This window comes from Haliotis cracherodii, unplaced genomic scaffold (assembly GCF_022045235.1).
Source record: "Haliotis cracherodii isolate W230 unplaced genomic scaffold, xgHalCrac1.p SCAF_14, whole genome shotgun sequence".
Lineage (NCBI taxonomy): Eukaryota > Metazoa > Mollusca > Gastropoda > Lepetellida > Haliotidae > Haliotis > Haliotis cracherodii.
The window spans coordinates 12129725-12153363 of NW_027266269.1; the positions used below are offsets into that span (position 1 = coordinate 12129725).

The 23639-nt window shown below is 34.7% G+C and overlaps 1 protein-coding gene across 1 annotated transcript in view; it reads right to left on the minus strand.

Moving 5' to 3' along the window:
• LOC139460560 (ras-related protein Rab-13-like) overlaps positions 1–23639 on the minus strand; it is a 68467-nt gene that overhangs the window by 15329 nt on the left and 29499 nt on the right. The window contains exons 3-4 of the mRNA XM_071242027.1: positions 3590–3650; positions 2991–3051 (exon numbers count right to left, since the gene is read on the minus strand). Coding sequence (XP_071098128.1) covers positions 2991–3051; positions 3590–3650 — 122 coding nt within the window. The remainder of the gene's footprint in view (positions 1–2990; positions 3052–3589; positions 3651–23639) is intronic.

Consider the following 23639-nt stretch of genomic DNA (forward strand, 5'->3'; position numbering starts at 1 on the left):
AAAACTATTATTAATAGAAAAAAAGTAATTCAGAATGTTATATCAACATTTAGAAGAAAAAAAATAATACTCGTTCGAATGCATTATTCGTTCACTAGTTCCACTTTTCTATGTTTTACTATTGTTTTGCCTCATATGCAGTTACCTCCCGTACTCACCGAATACTCCGTTAGAACCCTGTGGAATAAAGCGCGGTCGACTATTCAGGTCCATTTTATTATTGGGTCAAATTTTCTAACGCATGTTGTGGATTAAGGAGTTTCGTTAAAAGTACAACTGAACAACTAACAACATAACGGTAATGTGTAAAACATATACATGTATACGAAAAGTGAATTGTTTCAGACAATTGTAGACAGAATTAGAAAGGTATCAATTACCCATAAACCCCCAGAGACGTTTGGCAGAATTATTTCAAATAGACCACGGCGGCAAATTACCGTCTCATCCAACCGCCTACACTCGTTGCTGAGACAACAAAGCCAATTTGGAATCAAATTACTCGTCCAAGCAGACACGATATGTTTTTTGTAATCTGTGTTTCGTTTAGTGGCAACATATAGTCTGTGAAACTTTTTATTACACATTTGTCTCTTCTAACAATGTTTTTTATGCTGATTTCATGTGGAATTCAGCTAGCTAGACACAGACTTGCCTATTTTTATATCCATTATTGGTTTTGATCAAATTGAATGCATGTATTCCACAGTCATGGTTTAGGACCTAGCCGTGTCCAGTGCCGTCACCCACCAGCTTAGCTCCGTCAGATGTGTAATCTGTTCTATGAGCACATGACTTTAAGATAAATAGGAAAAAGTATAAATTGTGAAATATTGTGTTTCATATGATTAATTATTCATTTAAAGTAGGAAGGCGTTGACCGAGATTCTTACGACAGCGCCATATTAGAGTGCTAAAGTAACGTACATCCACTGACAGCTGTAGTTTTGAAAGAATTAATAATATGGTTTTGTCTCTTTAATTGACTCCAAGAGCTGCCTATTTTTACCGTGTGTTCGGGACAAACGTGATCACTGGTTCCACCAATGTGTTTAATTTTTAAAAATATTGGCTAAATATGGCCGCCATCGGATGACTGAATCAATGTTTAAGATTTTAATAAAGTGACTCGCGTACAACGCTAAATACAACTGCTGTGATCAATTTACAACAATCCTGGAACAAATTGACAGCAGTTCAATAATTCAGTTATTGCTATGTGTTAGGAGATACAGCGACGTAAACACATCGATAAACAACCATCCCAAACCACGACACAAAGAGCCACGGTTCCGGGCATCATTCCCGCCGCCCGCTCCATCGCCTGACCACTCCAATAAACAACAGCACTTAACAAGCAATACTCCTATTTCAATAAGCCATCTGTGGTCAAGGCAGTGAATGACCAATGGTCAATCTAGATCTGTCAATTAGTGGGGGGTGGTAATAACTATACGCTTAATTCCACTCTGCCGTGAACTAATAGTCTCCCCCCACACACACACTTTCATTGTGCCTACTCCCGCCTAACATGCTCCCTCTTACAGATTTGTTCCTTCCACATAAATATTCCTTCACCAAAGATACCTACATGATAAATGTCTATCCAACTTTTCCTGCGCCAAATGGGTCGAATCCCAATATGCATACACAAATTACGTCAAGTCGTCTAAGGCGCGGCGATTCGCTGTGCAGAGTTGCGTCCCTTGGGCACGCCAGAAACCTATGATTGTGGGTTCGAATCCCAGTTCACTCCGATTATGTTTCTAGGTTTGTCAGCACCATACCCGTGCTCGTGGGTTTCACCGAAGTGGTAAACGTCTGAGACCTGCATCACTTTGGGCTTTCCTACCAAATTAAGCTGACACGCCGCGATATAACTGTAATACTGTTAAAATCGGCGTTAAACACAACTCACTCACTCTCTAAGGCGCCACAATTCGCTGTGCAGAGTTGCGTCCCTTGGACACGCCAGAAACCTACGAATGAGGGCTCGAATCCCGGCTCGCCCCGATCGTTTCCAGGTTTGTCAGTACGATTCCAGTGTACGTGGGTTTCACCAAAGTGGTAAACATCTAAGACCTGAATCACTTCGGGCTGTCCTAGATCATTAAGCTGGCACGCCGTGATATACCTGAAATACTGTTAAAATCGGCGTTAATCACAACTCACTGAGTATGCCGACACCACATGTCGAACTCCCTTTTTCTGTCCCGTGATCGAGTGTTTCGCCAAAGTGGTAAACGTCTGAGACCTACATCACCTATTATAGTGAGTGTTTATAGCCACTTTTAACACTATTCCAGTTATATCGCGGTGTGTCAGCTTAGTGATACAGGTCTCAGACGCTTACCACTTCGGTGAATCCCACTAGCACGGGTATGGTGCTGACAAACCTAGAAACATAATCGGGGCGAATCGGGATTCGAACCCACAATCATAGGTTTCTGGCGTGCCCAAGGGACGCAACTCTGCACAGCGAATCGCGGCGCCTTAGACGACTGGGCCATCCGTGCCCCCAACCCCACCCCACCCCACCCCACCCCACCCCATCACCTATTATACAACAATTATACTTATATTATATATTCTCAGCAGTATTCATTCACACTGACTCAACCATAGAGTGTACAAATTCCCCCTGGCCTAAACTCTATTATTAAATCGACGCCGACCTTTAGCTGAAATGTTACTATTTGTTTGGTTGTTTTTTGTTTAATAACTCCGCACTCAGCAATATTCTAGCTGTATGACAGCGGTCTGTAAATAATGGTGTCTGGACAAGACATTTCAGTGATTGACATCATAAGCATCGATCCAAGCAATTGGGATACGATGACATGGATCAACCAAGTTAAAAAGTGTGTCTGATTTTAGGAATGCCCTGTCAATCACAGGCGAAATAATGACACCAATGCAGTGAACCCAGAGAGCGAGATGTGCTCACACTTTCGCTCACTGGTTTCCCTGGTTCAGACTCGACTACGTACCTGCACTCCTCTATACTGGTATTTGGTGATGGACCGGAACCGCTCCTGTCCGGCAGTGTCCCTGTGTCACGAGGATGGTAAATTTCAAAATGACGATTCACTGAACAGCTTGAGATATGAATAAAAACATTTGTTGCGACAAGGTAAAATATTTAGAATATGCATTTTATTAACCCCTTGGAGATTCCGGGGAAGTATCCCATGTTTGTGAAGAGCCGACTCAATACGGCGATCGGAGGGTCAGACTCTCTGACGTGCGTCGTTACTCTTAATATCAATCACTGTCCACTGGTTCAGACTCGATTATTTACAGACCGCATCAAATAGCTGGAATATTGCTAAGTGCGGCGTTAAACAACAAACATCATTGTTACCAAGACAACACGGCGGCCAGAGAAGTTTCAGAAAAGTTGTATGCAAAGTTGCTTCCCTTCGCCTAGTGAGGATCCGCTGAACCTGGTTTGAATCTCAGACTCGCTCTGGTAATGATCCTGAGTCATTAGGTTCCTTTTCCTCTTACGCTGACACGCCGTCAGATAAGCGGACACTGTTCAAAGGAGCGTTAAACCCTATTCACTGACTCACCCATCAGTACTCACCATATCACCAGCTGGATAAGGGCTCCATCGACTTCGAATATTTTCTTAACAAAGTCAACGCCTGAAAGAAAAACAAATTCAAACACAGTTACATAGGCTACATGAGACATTATTTAATTGTTTCGATTTTATTATTTATCAAGGATTTGACTTTTTTTCTGTTGAGACAATGCCGAAAGGAAGTTACATTTTGTTATACACACAAAAAAGGTATTATTGATATTGTATGTAAGATAATTGTGTTGGACAGAAGCCATATCAATTCTACGGCTCCAAAGAATCTATTCACCCCAGTACAGGCCGGTACAAACCAGTTTATATTGCCCTTAACGAGTTGATCACAACGGCTAAGCAGTTTTACACAGAGGGAAATTGTATTTCGTGAGAACCAAAGACGGGTTTCTTGCCAGGATGTCTATCGGATCCTTTGATTGTCATAAGATCCGAATAAAATTAGGGCCTTGGGGCGACATACACCCTCCATTATCAAGCGCATTATTTAGATCCATGCTATTTTGACAATACTCTGGGCATTCGTGACCAACTCGAGTTATTCCGGGACAAGCCGAATAGCGACTCGTGCCCCTCTCGTGGCCATTTTTGCGACCGGGTTCCGTCTTAGCGCAAACGGGCAAACCAAATGTAATTGTCAACTCGTCGCGTAATGGTTCACATATATTTCCCCATATATTATATATATTTCAGATGCAATGTAAAGCACATCTGGACATGCGGAATTATACAGTATGATTGAACACATTTAACTGTGCCTTGGGTATATTTTTAGATGCAAGACATATGTAAAATCAACAATTATTTCAGACGAAATTCTTTGACGAAGAACTTGAAATCATACGCGCATTCTGATTGGTTTGTCGTATTTTCGTACATAACATTCATCGATAGGGGGACGAGTCTTCTTGCAGGTTACGAAAAGGGACGAGTGGTGACGAATGGTAAACGGGCATAACTAAAAGAATTGTCAACTCTTTGCGTAGTGATTCACGTATATTTCCCCCATATACTATATATATACCAGATGCCATTCAACACATCGGGATTTACGGTATTATACAGAATGCTTGAAAACCTTTAACTGTATCTTGGGTATATTGTTAGATGCAAGACAAATGTAAATTCAAACTTTATTCCGCAGGGATTTTTTGACCGAAATGCTTGAAGTCTTTCGCGCATTCTGATTGGTTTGTCGTATGTTCGCACATACCATTCATTGATAAGGGGCCGAGTATCTTTGCAGCTAACGGAAAAGGCCGAGTAATAACGAACGCTTATGTCACTCGCCTTGCACAAATTGTATCTCGCTTAATTGATTGAGTGACTATTCCAGCAGTATCACGGCAGGGAACACCAGAAATGGGCTTCACACATTGTACCCATGTGGGGCATTGAACCCGGGTCTTCGGCGTGTCTCTCGCTCAGGAGCGTCTTTTGATTGGATGTCTATTTTTATTTCCGGGTCATTCGAATCTTGCTTAAAACAAAGCTTTCGTCCACGGTATTTATCACAACAGATAATGAACATATTTTGTTTGTTGTTAAAAGCCGCACTCAGCAATATTCCAGCTATATGTCGGCAGTCTGTAAATACTCGATTCTGGACCAGACATTCCAGTGATTGACATCATGAGCATCGCTCTACGCAATTGGGATACGATGACATGCATCAACCAAGTCAGCGAGCCTGACCACCTGATCCCATTAGTCGCCTCTTACGACAAGCATAGTCGCCTCTTACGGCAAGCATGGGTTGCTGAAGACCTATTCTACCCCGGATCTTCACAGGTTATACTATACTGGATAATGGACGATGGGTCATAATATGTTACCGGTTTTATTGTGATCGTGCATAGACGTCGCAGATCGATACCAATGCTGAGCCATTGGTCCCTTGGGTCTAGGCTCGATCATTTCCCCGCCATCCTGTTATCACCGGAATGTTGTGACGTCAAACGCCAGCCTTTCACTCAACTCTTAAGTGGTAAACCCAGACATGACGTGAGTGTCAGGTAGGTATCCTCTAGGTAATTATACATTGTTGAAATGCACACCGCCTCCCACTTGTGTTATAAATATAAGTTAATGACAAGCACGGAGAGCTGGACATGTAAATGCCCTTCCGACTTCGGAAACAGGTGCCACTTTTTAACAAACCATATCCGCTTTCAGACCTCATTAAGCTTATCGGGTTATAGCCTGCAGTAATCTAAGGCCGCAGGTGGGTGGGTTTCACCAAAGCTTGGAATAGGTTAACTGGAAATGGGATCTTGTATTACATTCTGATGGGGCCCATGTTAATTTTCTAATTCCAGAACCGACTGCAGTGGATTGTTCGTCTAACAGAAATAGTGATGCACACTAGATATCCCTGAACGACCATTCTTCCTTCAGTTTGAATTAATGGCCGAATAATTGTGAGATAACAATTAAAACACGTCGATGTAATTTGTAATACTAATTGAAGGAGTGGTAAATGTTAGGTCACTTCAGCTACTCAAGATACAGAAGGCATACAAGAAAACTACAAGACACACACAATCTCTCTCACACACACACAGAGTTAATAGCAACTATACATTTGTTTACATTTGTTAATCACAATACATTGTGACTCCTTTAGTCTGCACCACGTCAGTTAGGACCACATTAGTCTGCACCCCGTTAGTCTGCACCCTGTTAGTCTGCACCCCGTTAGTCTGCGCCCCGTTAGTCTGCGCCCCTGTTAGTCTGGACCCTGTTAGTCTGGACCCGTTAGTCTGGACAACTTTTGTCTAGACCCCATTAGTCTTGCACCCGTTAGTCTTGCACCCGTTAGTCTGGACCACGTTAATCATGACCCCGTTAGTCAGGACCACGTTAGTCTGCACCCCGTTAGTCTGGACCCTGTTAGTCTGGACCCCGTTAGTCTGGACCACTTTTGTCTAGACCCCGTTAGTCTGCACCCCGTTAGCCTGCACCCCATTAGTCTGGACATAATACACCTTCTTCACACATAAAACACATACCTCCAAAGAAAAGACTACTCATTACTACTCAAGTCATTACGTTATTCCTCATGACATGGTTTCTTATCCATTCGGTTACAGCCTAACGCCTTTCTTATTCATATGCAAGACCAGATTTGGAATGTCGTTGTTCGTGAATTGATTAAGGAGAGCTTTCTCCCCAGATTGCACAGTACTGTCCGCAGTGTCGGCCTTGTAAATACGGACTGCTCCCTAGCACTCCCATGGGCTGTGGTGGGCAAGCCTGATGCATTGTATGCTATTATTACACAGGCAGTGTCGGTGCTAGCCCAGGCCTAATGTGTTAAATTGGCATGCTTAACACACGGCAAGTATTTATTGCGGATACCACGAAGGCCCGTCTGTTTCCAAACACCTTGATTTTAAAGAATGCTAAATCTTGTCATAACATGTCAGTTCATGTTTTACGTCACATCGGCAATATTTCAGCCATATCGAGTCTCTGTTACACCTACTTGTGTTATAATACCAACTGGTCTCGCTGTTTCATCTAGTGTTTAAGACGAAGTCTTGTTAAAGGGCAAGTTCACACGGAAATGAACCTTTTTTTTCTTGTACTTTTTCCACATTAAAAGTGTTAACATAGAAGTGTCATAGACAAAAATATAAAAACATCATATTTAATTAACATATTTTTTGCACTAAAACGATTTATATTTTTCACATTTACCAAGTGTTCTATTTCCATAACAAAAACACCAAGGCTTATGTCCCTTGCAATATGACGTCATTGGTGCCAATTGATAAACATTATGACGTCATCATGCTTTGTTAGAGCCGCTTCACGTGGTGTAGGTATAGTTTTGTGATTCTAGCATCTCAGATGCCAGCCAGAATTGTGTTATGCTGAGTCACCACTGCGCCGGATCGTGTCGTAGACCATGTTGTTTTACCGCAAACTGGTCCTTGATATCTTTTGCGTTGAGAATAGACAGGGACCCAGTTGAATTGGCACCAATTACGTCATAATCTAAGGGGGATAACTCAGGCCTATTTCGCTCGTAAAACGAAGGCCTCATAACGGCATATCACTTTCACACTATTGTGAGCTTCCTACTTTCACTGTGAAAAAAAAATGAGTGTATATTTTCAAACACAGATACTAACTAATACTAAAATTGCGTTTTGTTTAGAAAAAGAAAGAAAGCGATTTTTGCGTGTACACTTCCCCTTTAATACGCCTTGTTTTCTTATAACGGGGGACACTGGTGGCGCAGTCGTCTAAGGCGCCGCGATTCGCTGTGCAAAGTTGCACGCCAGAAACCTATGATTGTGGGATCGAATCCCCTTTGACCAAAATTATGTTTCTAGGTTTGTCAGCACCATACCCGTGCTAGTGGGTTTCATCGAAGTGGTAAATGTATGAGACGTGCATCACTTTGGGCTTTCCTCCCCCATTAAGCTGACACGCCGTGATATAACTGTAATAATGTTAAAATCGGCGTTAAACCCAACTCACTCACTTGTTATAATAGCAATTCTCGCTATTACACCTAATCTTATTATAACGCCAAGTCTCTCTGTTGCACCTAGCCTTAATATAATTCCAAGTCTCGTTATCACACCTAGTTGTATTATAATGCCAAGTGTCGCTATTACACCAAGTCGTATTAGTCCCATATAGCTAGCACTATAAAACCGCAGCCCCACACACCGTGCACGTGTGTAGCGACCAGAACTGGGATACGACCAGAACTGGGATAAACAGTCCACAATTTCGCAAAACCCCATTTACTGCGGTAATGCTTTCGGTTAGCTCTAAAACACATGGCGATATATATGCGGAGTATGATTTAGTTTATATTTTGGGGGGGACCGTACTGAATATGATCTTTTGTATATTTCCATGTCCCATTCCAAATAAATAACGCACATTAAATTCTTCACTATAAATTGGAAACATCTTTAGTTATTATTATTATTATTTTGTTATTTTGTACTTGACAAATATTCACACACCTTTCTGTGCGGCAATTCACATTTATGCACAAATGTCACAGTGTCTGTGCGATATTTCTTTTAACAAATTATGTTATAATTAGATCAATAATTGAAATCAAGGATGTGTTTCTACATCACATTGTGGTCACAATAGTGTATAGAATGTAATGGAATCGGCCATATTACAAAAGTAAAAGCGGTAACTCGAGGGGTTTATGAAATATTTCGGATTGTGGCCGTTAAATAAAAGAGCCCCGACACATTATGCATTCCATTTAGATTTTGTTTTGTTTGTAACTGTAAACAATTTTCCGTATTCTGTTGTTTGTGGGCCAATTTAACGTGCGGTCTCCTCCAATCCCACGATCTGAATAGAAATGCAAAACATGTATCCTCATTAATTTATTTAATGTAACTGTGCTGAATGGAATCCTTGTAATTCACACATGAGTAGATGTGAGAAATCATATTTATATAATTTCTAAACAATTATTTCACTTGCCTCTGTATTTAGACAAGCTCTTTCCACTTCTTTTAATTAGTTCGATGGGTTAATTGTATATGGTTTGCCAGAAGATTGAGGCGAAAATTACACAAGATGAAAGTGTTTTATAATTCTTCTTTACAAAGTTACGGGGAAGTACACAGGTACATCGGACATAAAATATACATTACTCAGAATGAAACGCGGGGTGTTGTATATCAGACATGTTATATACATCATTATAAGTGAAAGACGCGGGGGAGTATGTATATCGGATATAAACTATACATCACTCAGAACGATAGATAACGATAGAGGGTTTGTATCGGATGTATTATATTTTACATACTTCAGAATGCTGTAGATGCAGACCAATGTAAGCTTTGAAACATGCTAAGAAGTATCCAAGCTTGATATTGACGATTGTTTCAGAATGGCATTCTACCCACATATACAAGTTAGTGGTAACCTCAAATACCTCCTTAACTTAACCCTATCACATATACATGATGCAGGTAATGCAAGTTCAGAAGTTTGGTGTGCAAATTTTTTAATAAATGTATAAATATAAATGTAGAACTAACAGATATAAGCAGTAAGACGGATATGACTCCTCATGCATGCATGCATGCACCGGTAAACCAGACCTAACAGAAAGGAGTATAGAGTTACTCCATAGTGTTTTAGGAACCAGGCAGCTTCAATTTGAAATAAAGGAAAGATATATTGAAGCAAGTCGAAATAATATATTTATATATCTATCCTAAAATCATGATGATCCATGGACAGTGCATTGTGTATGTCAATGTTGGGCATTGCTTAAAATATACCCATCGCTTCGCTTGTCATGTTAGGCGACAATCGATGGTTGGTTGGTTGGTTGTTTAACGCCGCACTGAGCAATATTCCAGCTATATGACGGCGGTCTGTAAATAATCGAGTCTGGACCAGACAACACGGACAATCCAGTGATAGACATCATGAGCATCGATCCATGCATTTGGGATACGATGACATGCATCAACCAAGTCAGTGAGCCAGACCACCCGATCCCGTTAGTTGCCGTTTACGAGAAGCATAGTCGCCTTTTAGGGCAAGCATGGATTGCTGAAAAGACCTATTCTACCCCGGGTCTTCACGGGCACCACAATCGATGGACCGGGTGGGCATGCTTGTATAGTGACTTCGTTAATTGTGTGTCATGTACCCCGATATAAATACATGTAAATAAACGATTGGTTTAAGTATGAACAACGTCCCACGCCGACATGTACGATGTCTCGAAATCAACCAAATAACGAACCTGACTACCCGAGGCTCGTTAGTCGCCTCTCATCATACGATTCTAAGCCGGACTCCCCATCCGATCATGGGAATATTACCTGCATGGTCAGCTTTGCTGTTACTGGTTCTTGCAGTAAAATGTTGGTCCACATGGGCAGAGAGCAAAATAGTGATTGATATTATAAGCAAACATCCAGCACGTCGGAGGACCTTGAACCTCCGATCCATGAAGTCACCTAGTAAGACAATTAAAATTAAGCATGTGTTGCTGGGGACCCCTTCTACACGAAATCAACTGCCTGAGTGGTCTAGTGGATAGACGTCTGCAGAAGGAGTGAGTAAGTGGGTGAATATGTATTTACACTGCTTTTAGCAGCATTCCTGGAGTATCAAGGCACGGGACACCAGAAATAGGGTTTACTCATTGAACACATGATGGGAATCGAACCCGAGCCTTCGACGTGACGAGCGAACGCTTTGACCAATAGGCTAACCAATCGCACCCCAGACAGCGGAAGGTAAAATACACGGAATAAGATAGTACCCGTGCTTGACGATTGGCATTACATGGATAAACGTGGATAAACACAGTACATATTCTGTTTTACAAAACTCATGTAAGAATCCATGTATTACCTTCACCCTCACTGGGTAAATACAAGAATTTCTGAATTCTGACACTCCTTGTGTAACACACTTACTGGTATAATATTCCCTAGAAAAGTAACAATCATGACCTCCCTCAATATTTGCTAAGTTTGTGGTCCTAATCACTTTCAAAAGCTAAAAATAATTATAAATATTCAACAGTTAATAAATTTTAAATGTGTTATGACGCTTCTGCACGGCTTAATTACAGTAATACAAGGGTAAATATCTAATCGATAATTAATAAAAATCAGCTACAAGTATTCCATTATTTGTACATGTGAAAGGGCTATCCCATTTCTGGTCAAAGGGACATGAGTGATAATATAGTAAAAGGTCTCTTATAAATAGCAGTATTGACCAATTACATTAAGATTCTGCTCATAAGTGCGAAATATTATTTACTATCATCAACCAACAAGAAATCTTAAGATTCCATTAAATGTAGATTTTAAAGGCATTATCCCACTTCTGGTCAAGGTGATATGAGTCATAATATAGTCAAAAATCTCTTAAAATTAGAAATATTGTCCTATTACATTAAGATTCAGCCCACAAGTGTGAAATATTATTTACTATCATCAACCGACAAGAAATCTTAAGATTTCATTAAATGTAGATTTTAAAGGCATTATCCCACTTCTGGTCAAGGTGACATGAGTCATGATATAGTAAAAAATCTCTTAAAATTAGAAATATTGACCCATTACATTTAGACCTTTGTTCATAGGTCTGAAATATTATTTACTATCATCAACCGACAAGAAATCTTAAGATTCCATTAATTGTAGATTTTAAAGGCATTATCCCACTTCTGGTCAAGGTGATATGAGTCATAAAATAGTCAAAAAATTCTTAAAATTGGAAATTTTGACCCATTACATTAAGATTCTGTCCACAAGTGTGAAATATTATTTACTATCATCAACCGACAAGAAATCTTAAGATTCCATTAAATGTAGATTTTAAAGGCATTATCCCACTTCTGGTCAAGGTGATATGAGTCATAATATAGTCAAAAATCTCTTAAAATTGGAAATATTGTCCTATTACATTAAGATTCAGCCCACAAGTGTGAAATATTGTTTACTATCATCAACCGACAATAAATCTTAAGATTCCATTAAATGTAGATTTGAAAGGCATTATCCCACTTTTGGTCAAGGTGATATGAGTCATGATATAGTAAAAAATCTCTTATAATTAGAAATATTGTCCTATTACATTAAGATTCTGTCCACAAGTGTGAAATATCATTTACTATCATCAACCGACAAGAAATCTTAAGATTCCATTAATTGTAGATTTTAAAGGCATTATCCCACTTCTGGTCAAGGTGATATGAGTCATAAAATAGTAAAAAATCTCTTAAAATTGGAAATTTTGACCCATTACATTAAGATTCTGTCCACAAGTGTGAAATATTATTTACTATCATCAACCGACAAGAAATCTTAAGATTCCATTAAATGTAGATTTTAAAGGCATTATCCCACTTCTGGTCAAGGTGATATGAGTCATAATATAGTAAAAAATCTCTTAAAATTAGAAATATTGTCCTATTACATTAAGATTCTGTCCACAAGTGTGAAATATTATTTACTATCATCAACCGACAAGAAATCTTAAGATTCCATTAAATGTAGATTTGAAAGGCATTATCCCACTTCTGGTCAAGGTGATATGAGTCATGATATAGTAAAAAATCTCTTATAATTAGAAATATTGTCCTATTACATTAAGATTCTGTCCACAAGTGTGAAATATTATTTACTATCATCAACCAACAAGAAATCTTAAGATTCCATTAATTGTAGATTTTAAAGGCATTATCCCACTTCTGGTCAAGGTGATATGAGTCAGAAAATAGTCAAAAATCTCTTAAAATTAGAAATATTGTCCTATTACATTAAGATTCTGTCCACAAGTGTAAAATGTTATTTAATATCATCAACTGAGAAGAAATCTTAAGATTCCATTAATTGTAGATTTTAAAGGCATTATCCCATTTCTGGTCAAGGTGATACAAGTCATGATATAGTAAAAAATCTCTTAAAATTAGAAATATTGACCCATTACATTTAGACCTTTGTTCATAGGTCTGAAATATTATTTACTATCATCAACCGACAAGAAATCTTAAGATTCCATTAATTGTAGATTTTAAAGGCATTATCCCACTTCTGGTCAAGGTGATATGAGTCAAAATATAGTCAAAAATCTCTTAAAATTAGAAATATTGACCCATTACATTAAGATTCTGATCATAAGTGTGAAATATCATTTACTATCATCAACCGACAAGAAATCTTAAGATTCCATTAATTGTAGATTTTAAAGATATTATCCCACTTCTGGTCAAGGTGATATGAGTCATAAAATAGTAAAAAAATTCTTAAAATTGGAAATTTTGACCCATTACATTAAGATTCTGTCCACAAGTGTGAAATATTATTTACTATCATCAACCGACAAGAAATCTTAAGATTCCATTAATTGTAGATTTTAAAGATATTATCCCACTTCTGGTCAAGGTGATATGAGTCATAAAATAGTAAAAAATCTCTTATAATTAGAAATATTGTCCTATTACATTAAGATTCTGTCCACAAGTGTGAAATATCATTTACTATCATCAACCGACAAGAAATCTTAAGATTCCATTAATTGTAGATTTTAAAGGCATTATCCCATTTCTGGTCAAGGTGATACAAGTCATGATATAGTAAAAAATCTCTTAAAATTGGAAATATTGACCCATTACATTTAGACCTTTGTTCATAGGTCTGAAATATTATTTACTATCATCAACCGACAAGAAATCTTAAGATTCCATTAATTGTAGATTTTAAAGGCATTATTCCACTTCTGGTCAAGGTGATATGAGTCAAAATATAGTCAAAAATCTCTTAAAATTAGAAATATTGACCCATTACATTAAGATTCTGATCATAAGTGTGAAATATTATTTACTATCATCAACCGACAAGAAATCTTAAGATTCCATTAATTGTAGATTTTAAAGATATTATCCCACTTCTGGTCAAGGTGATATGAGTCATAAAATAGTAAAAAAATTCTTAAAATTGGAAATTTTGACCCATTACATTAAGATTCTGTCCACAAGTGTGAAATATTATTTACTATCATCAACCGACAAGAAATCTTAAGATTCCATTAAATGTAGATTTGAAAGGCATTATCCCACTTCTGGTCAAGGTGATATGAGTCATGATATAGTAAAAAATCTCTTATAATTAGAAATATTGTCCTATTACATTAAGATTCTGTCCACAAGTGTGAAATATCATTTACTATCATCAATCGACAAGAAATCTTAAGATTCCATTAATTGTAGATTTTAAAGGCATTATCCCACTTCTGGTCAAGGTGATATGAGTCATAAAATAGTCAAAAATCTCTTAAAATTGGAAATTTTGACCCATTACATTACGATTCTGTCCACAAGTGTGAAATATTATTTACTATCATCAACCGACAAGAAATCTTAAGATTCCATTAATTGTAGATTTTAAAGGCATTATCCCACTTCTGGTCAAGGTGATATGAGTCATAATATAGTCAAAAATCTCTTAAAATTAGAAATATTGACCCATTACATTTAGACCTTTGTTCATAGGTCTGAAATATTATTTACTATCATCAACCGACAAGAAATCTTAAGATTCCATTAATTGTAGATTTTAAAGGCATTATCCCACTTCTGGTCAAGGTGATATGAGTCAAAATATAGTCAAAAATCTCTTAAAATTAGAAATATTGACCCATTACATTAAGATTCTGATCATAAGTGTGAAATATCATTTACTATCATCAACCGACAAGAAATCTTAAGATTCCATTAATTGTAGATTTTAAAGGCATTATCCCACTTCTGGTCAAGGTGATATGAGTCATAAAATAGTAAAAAATCTCTTAAAATTGGAAATTTTGACCCATTACATTAAGATTCTGTCCACAAGTGTGAAATATTATTTACTATCATCAACCGACAAGAAATCTTAAGATTCCATTAAATGTAGATTTTAAAGGCATTATCCCACTTCTGGTCAAGGTGATATGAGTCATAATATAGTCAAAAATCTCTTAAAATTAGAAATATTGTCCTATTACATTAAGATTCAGCCCACAAGTGTGAAATATTATTTACTATCATCAACCGACAAGAAATCTTAAGATTCCATTAAATGTAGATTTGAAAGGCATTATCCCACTTCTGGTCAAGGTGATATGAGTCATGATATAGTAAAAAATCTCTTATAATTAGAAATATTGTCCTATTACATTAAGATTCTGTCCACAAGTGTGAAATATCATTTACTATCATCAACCGACAAGAAATCTTAAGATTCCATTAATTGTAGATTTTAAAGGCATTATCCCACTTCTGGTCAAGGTGATATGAGTCATAAAATAGTAAAAAATCTCTTAAAATTGGAAATTTTGACCCATTACATTAAGATTCTGTCCACAAGTGTGAAATATTATTTACTATCATCAACCGACAAGAAATCTTAAGATTCCATTAAATGTAGATTTTAAAGGCATTATCCCACTTCTGGTCAAGGTGATATGAGTCATAATATAGTAAAAAATCTCTTAAAATTAGAAATATTGTCCTATTACATTAAGATTCTGTCCACAAGTGTGAAATATTATTTACTATCATCAACCGACAAGAAATCTTAAGATTCCATTAAATGTAGATTTTAAAGGCATTATCCCACTTCTGGTCAAGGTGATATGAGTCATGATATAGTAAAAAATCTCTTATAATTAGAAATATTGTCCTATTACATTAAGATTCTGTCCACAAGTGTGAAATATTATTTACTATCATCAACCAACAAGAAATCTTAAGATTCCATTAATTGTAGATTTTAAAGGCATTATCCCACTTCTGGTCAAGGTGATATGAGTCAGAAAATAGTCAAAAATCTCTTAAAATTAGAAATATTGTCCTATTACATTAAGATTCTGTCCACAAGTGTAAAATGTTATTTAATATCATCAACTGAGAAGAAATCTTAAGATTCCATTAATTGTAGATTTTAAAGGCATTATCCCATTTCTGGTCAAGGTGATACAAGTCATGATATAGTAAAAAATCTCTTAAAATTAGAAATATTGACCCATTACATTTAGACCTTTGTTCATAGGTCTGAAATATTATTTACTATCATCAACCGACAAGAAATCTTAAGATTCCATTAATTGTAGATTTTAAAGGCATTATCCCACTTCTGGTCAAGGTGATATGAGTCAAAATATAGTCAAAAATCTCTTAAAATTAGAAATATTGACCCATTACATTAAGATTCTGATCATAAGTGTGAAATATCATTTACTATCATCAACCGACAAGAAATCTTAAGATTCCATTAATTGTAGATTTTAAAGATATTATCCCACTTCTGGTCAAGGTGATATGAGTCATAAAATAGTAAAAAAATTCTTAAAATTGGAAATTTTGACCCATTACATTAAGATTCTGTCCACAAGTGTGAAATATTATTTACTATCATCAACCGACAAGAAATCTTAAGATTCCATTAAATGTAGATTTGAAAGGCATTATCCCACTTCTGGTCAAGGTGATATGAGTCATGATATAGTAAAAAATCTCTTATAATTAGAAATATTGTCCTATTACATTAAGATTCTGTCCACAAGTGTGAAATATTATTTACTATCATCAACCGACAAGAAATCTTAAGATTCCATTAATTGTAGATTTTAAAGATATTATCCCACTTCTGGTCAAGGTGATATGAGTCATAAAATAGTAAAAAAATTCTTAAAATTGGAAATTTTGACCCATTACATTAAGATTCTGTCCACAAGTGTGAAATATTATTTACTATCATCAACCGACAAGAAATCTTAAGATTCCATTAAATGTAGATTTGAAAGGCATTATCCCACTTCTGGTCAAGGTGATATGAGTCATGATATAGTAAAAAATCTCTTATAATTAGAAATATTGTCCTATTACATTAAGATTCTGTCCACAAGTGTGAAATATCATTTACTATCATCAATCGACAAGAAATCTTAAGATTCCATTAATTGTAGATTTTAAAGGCATTATCCCACTTCTGGTCAAGGTGATATGAGTCATAAAATAGTCAAAAATCTCTTAAAATTGGAAATTTTGACCCATTACATTACGATTCTGTCCACAAGTGTGAAATATTATTTACTATCATCAACCGACAAGAAATCATAAGATTCCATTAATTGTAGATTTTAAAGGCATTATCCCACTTCTGGTCAAGGTGATATGAGTCATAATATAGTCAAAAATCTCTTAAAATTAGAAATATTGACCCATTACATTTAGACCTTTGTTCATAGGTCTGAAATATTATTTACTATCATCAACCGACAAGAAATCTTAAGATTCCATTAATTGTAGATTTTAAAGGCATTATCCCACTTCTGGTCAAGGTGATATGAGTCAAAATATAGTCAAAAATCTCTTAAAATTAGAAATATTGACCCATTACATTAAGATTCTGATCATAAGTGTGAAATATCATTTACTATCATCAACCGACAAGAAATCTTAAGATTCCATTAATTGTAGATTTTAAAGGCATTATCCCACTTCTGGTCAAGGTGATATGAGTCATAAAATAGTAAAAAATCTCTTAAAATTGGAAATTTTGACCCATTACATTAAGATTCTGTCCACAAGTGTGAAATATTATTTACTATCATCAACCGACAAGAAATCTTAAGATTCCATTAAATGTAGATTTTAAAGGCATTATCCCACTTCTGGTCAAGGTGATATGAGTCATAATATAGTCAAAAATCTCTTAAAATTAGAAATATTGTCCTATTACATTAAGATTCAGCCCACAAGTGTGAAATATTATTTACTATCATCAACCGACAAGAAATCTTAAGATTCCATTAAATGTAGATTTTAAAGGCATTATCCCACTTCTGGTCAAGGTGATATGAGTCATGATATAGTAAAAAATCTCTTATAATTAGAAATATTGTCCTATTACATTAAGATTCTGTCCACAAGTGTGAAATATTATTTACTATCATCAACCGACAAGAAATCTTAAGATTCCATTAATTGTAGATTTTAAAGGCATTATCCCACTTCTGGTCAAGGTGATATGAGTCAGAAAATAGTCAAAAATCTCTTAAAATTAGAAATATTGTCCTATTACATTAAGATTCTGTCCACAAGTGTAAAATGTTATTTAATATCATCAACTGAGAAGAAATCTTAAGATTCCATTAATTGTAGATTTTAAAGGCATTATCCCATTTCTGGTCAAGGTGATACAAGTCATGATATAGTAAAAAATCTCTTAAAATTAGAAATATTGACCCATTACATTTAGACCTTTGTTCATAGGTCTGAAATATTATTTACTATCATCAACCGACAAGAAATCTTAAGATTCCATTAATTGTAGATTTTAAAGGCATTATCCCACTTCTGGTCAAGGTGATATGAGTCAAAATATAGTCAAAAATCTCTTAAAATTGGAAATATTGACCCATTACATTAAGATTCTGATCATAAGTGTGAAATATTATTTACTATCATCAACCGACAAGAAATCTTAAGATTCCATTAATTGTAGATTTTAAAGATATTATCCCACTTCTGGTCAAGGTGATATGAGTCATAAAATAGTAAAAAAATTCTTAAAATTGGAAATTTTGACCCATTACATTAAGATTCTGTCCACAAGTGTGAAATATTATTTACTATCATCAACCGACAAGAAATCTTAAGATTCCATTAAATGTAGATTTGAAAGGCATTATCCCACTTCTGGTCAAGGTGATATGAGTCATGATATAGTAAAAAATCTCTTATAATTAGAAATATTGTCCTATTACATTAAGATTCTGTCCACAAGTGTGAAATATCATTTACTATCATCAACCGACAAGAAATCTTAAGATTCCATTAATTGTAGATTTTAAAGGCATTATCCCACTTCTGGTCAAGGTGATATGAGTCAGAAAATAGTCAAAAATCTCTTAAAATTAGAAATATTGTCCTATTACATTAAGATTCTGTCCACAAGTGTAAAATGTTATTTAATATCATCAACTGAGAAGAAATCTTAAGATTCCATTAATTGTAGATTTTAAAGGCATTATCCCATTTCTGGTCAAGGTGATACAAGTCATGATATAGTAAAAAATCTCTTAAAATTAGAAATATTGACCCATTACATTTAGACCTTTGTTCATAGGTCTGAAATATTATTTACTATCATCAACCGACAAGAAATCTTAAGATTCCATTAATTGTAGATTTTAAAGGCATTATCCCACTTCTGGTCAAGGTGATATGAGTCAAAATATAGTCAAAAATCTCTTAAAATTAGAAATATTGACCCATTACATTAAGATTCTGATCATAAGTGTGAAATATCATTTACTATCATCAACCGACAAGAAATCTTAAGATTCCATTAATTGTAGATTTTAAAGATATTATCCCACTTCTGGTCAAGGTGATATGAGTCATAAAATAGTAAAAAAATTCTTAAAATTGGAAATTTTGACCCATTACATTAAGATTCTGTCCACAAGTGTGAAATATTATTTACTATCATCAACCGACAAGAAATCTTAAGATTCCATTAAATGTAGATTTGAAAGGCATTATCCCACTTCTGGTCAAGGTGATATGAGTCATGATATAGTAAAAAATCTCTTATAATTAGAAATATTGTCCTATTACATTAAGATTCTGTCCACAAGTGTGAAATATCATTTACTATCATCAACCGACAAGAAATCTTAAGATTCCATTAATTGTAGATTTTAAAGGCATTATCCCATTTCTGGTCAAGGTGATACAAGTCATGATATAGTAAAAAATCTCTTAAAATTGGAAATATTGACCCATTACATTTAGACCTTTGTTCATAGGTCTGAAATATTATTTACTATCATCAACCGACAAGAAATCTTAAGATTCCATTAATTGTAGATTTTAAAGGCATTATTCCACTTCTGGTCAAGGTGATATGAGTCAAAATATAGTCAAAAATCTCTTAAAATTAGAAATATTGACCCATTACATTAAGATTCTGATCATAAGTGTGAAATATTATTTACTATCATCAACCGACAAGAAATCTTAAGATTCCATTAATTGTAGATTTTAAAGATATTATCCCACTTCTGGTCAAGGTGATATGAGTCATAAAATAGTAAAAAAATTCTTAAAATTGGAAATTTTGACCCATTACATTAAGATTCTGTCCACAAGTGTGAAATATTATTTACTATCATCAACCGACAAGAAATCTTAAGATTCCATTAAATGTAGATTTGAAAGGCATTATCCCACTTCTGGTCAAGGTGATATGAGTCATGATATAGTAAAAAATCTCTTATAATTAGAAATATTGTCCTATTACATTAAGATTCTGTCCACAAGTGTGAAATATCATTTACTATCATCAATCGACAAGAAATCTTAAGATTCCATTAATTGTAGATTTTAAAGGCATTATCCCACTTCTGGTCAAGGTGATATGAGTCATAAAATAGTCAAAAATCTCTTAAAATTGGAAATTTTGACCCATTACATTAAGATTCTGTCCACAAGTGTGAAATATTATTTACTATCATCAACCGACAAGAAATCATAAGATTCCATTAATTGTAGATTTTAAAGGCATTATCCCACTTCTGGTCAAGGTGATATGAGTCATAATATAGTCAAAAATCTCTTAAAATTAGAAATTTTGACCCATTACATTAAGATTCTGTCCACAAGTGTGAAATATCATTTACTATCATCAACCGACAAGAAATCTTAAGATTCCATTAATTGTAGATTTTAAAGGCATTATCCCACTTCTGGTCAAGGTGATATGAGTCATAAAATAGTAAAAAATCTCTTAAAATTGGAAATTTTGACCCATTACATTAAGATTCTGTCCACAAGTGTGAAATATTATTTACTATCATCAACCGACAAGAAATCTTAAGATTCCATTAAATGTAGATTTTAAAGGCATTATCCCACTTCTGGTCAAGGTGATATGAGTCATAATATAGTCAAAAATCTCTTAAAATTAGAAATATTGTCCTATTACATTAAGATTCAGCCCACAAGTGTGAAATATTATTTACTATCATCAACCGACAAGAAATCTTAAGATTCCATTAAATGTAGATTTTAAAGGCATTATCCCACTTCTGGTCAAGGTGATATGAGTCATGATATAGTAAAAAATCTCTTATAATTAGAAATATTGTCCTATTACATTAAGATTCTGTCCACAAGTGTGAAATATTATTTACTATCATCAACCGACAAGAAATCTTAAGATTCCATTAATTGTAGATTTTAAAGGCATTATCCCACTTCTGGTCAAGGTGATATGAGTCAGAAAATAGTCAAAAATCTCTTAAAATTAGAAATATTGTCCTATTACATTAAGATTCTGTCCACAAGTGTAAAATGTTATTTAATATCATCAACTGAGAAGAAATCTTAAGATTCCATTAATTGTAGATTTTAAAGGCATTATCCCATTTCTGGTCAAGGTGATACAAGTCATGATATAGTAAAAAATCTCTTAAAATTAGAAATATTGACCCATTACATTTAGACCTTTGTTCATAGGTCTGAAATATTATTTACTATCATCAACCGACAAGAAATCTTAAGATTCCATTAATTGTAGATTTTAAAGGCATTATCCCACTTCTGGTCAAGGTGATATGAGTCAAAATATAGTCAAAAATCTCTTAAAATTAGAAATATTGACCCATTACATTAAGATTCTGATCATAAGTGTGAAATATTATTTACTATCATCAACCGACAAGAAATCTTAAGATTCCATTAATTGTAGATTTTAAAGATATTATCCCACTTCTGGTCAAGGTGATATGAGTCATAAAATAGTAAAAAAATTCTTAAAATTGGAAATTTTGACCCATTACATTAAGATTCTGTCCACAAGTGTGAAATATTATTTACTATCATCAACCGACAAGAAATCTTAAGATTCCATTAAATGTAGATTTGAAAGGCATTATCCCACTTCTGGTCAAGGTGATATGAGTCATGATATAGTAAAAAATCTCTTATAATTAGAAATATTGTCCTATTACATTAAGATTCTGTCCACAAGTGTGAAATATCATTTACTATCATCAACCGACAAGAAATCTTAAGATTCCATTAATTATAGATTTTAAAGGCATTATCCCATTTCTGGTCAAGGTGATACAAGTCATGATATAGTAAAAAATCTCTTAAAATTAGAAATATTGACCCATTACATTTAGACCTTTGTTCATAGGTCTGAAATATTATTTACTATCATCAACCGACAAGAAATCTTAAGATTCCATTAATTGTAGATTTTAAAGGCATTATTCCACTTCTGGTCAAGGTGATATGAGTCAAAATATAGTCAAAAATCTCTTAAAATTAGAAATATTGACCCATTACATTAAGATTCTGATCATAAGTGTGAAATATTATTTACTATCATCAACCGACAAGAAATCTTAAGATTCCATTAATTGTAGATTTTAAAGATATTATCCCACTTCTGGTCAAGGTGATATGAGTCATAAAATAGTAAAAAAATTCTTAAAATTGGAAATTTTGACCCATTACATTAAGATTCTGTCCACAAGTGTGAAATATTATTTACTATCATCAACCGACAAGAAATCTTAAGATTCCATTAAATGTAGATTTGAAAGGCATTATCCCACTTCTGGTCAAGGTGATATGAGTCATGATATAGTAAAAAATCTCTTATAATTAGAAATATTGTCCTATTACATTAAGATTCTGTCCACAAGTGTGAAATATCATTTACTATCATCAATCGACAAGAAATCTTAAGATTCCATTAATTGTAGATTTTAAAGGCATTATCCCACTTCTGGTCAAGGTGATATGAGTCATAAAATAGTCAAAAATCTCTTAAAATTGGAAATTTTGACCCATTACATTAAGATTCTGTCCACAAGTGTGAAATATTATTTACTATCATCAACCGACAAGAAATCTTAAGATTCCATTAAATGTAGATTTGAAAGGCATTATCCCACTTCTGGTCAAGGTGATATGAGTCATAATATAGTCATAAATCTCTTAAAATTAGAAATATTGTCCTATTACATTAAGATTCAGCCCACAAGTGTGAAATATTATTTACTATCATCAACCGACAAGAAATCTTAAGATTCCATTAAATGTAGATTTGAAAGGCATTATCCCATTTCTGGTCAAGGTGATACAAGTCATGATATAGTAAAAAATCTCTTAAAATTGGAAATATTGACCCATTACATTTAGACCTTTGTTCATAGGTCTGAAATATTATTTACTATCATCAACCGACAAGAAATCTTAAGATTCCATTAATTGTAGATTTTAAAGGCATTATCCCACTTCTGGTCAAGGTGATATGAGTCAAAATATAGTCAAAAATCTCTTAAAATTAGAAATATTGACCCATTACATTAAGATTCTGATCATAAGTGTGAAATATTATTTACTATCATCAACCGACAAGAAATCTTAAGATTCCATTAATTGTAGATTTTAAAGATATTATCCCACTTCTGGTCAAGGTGATACAAGTCATGA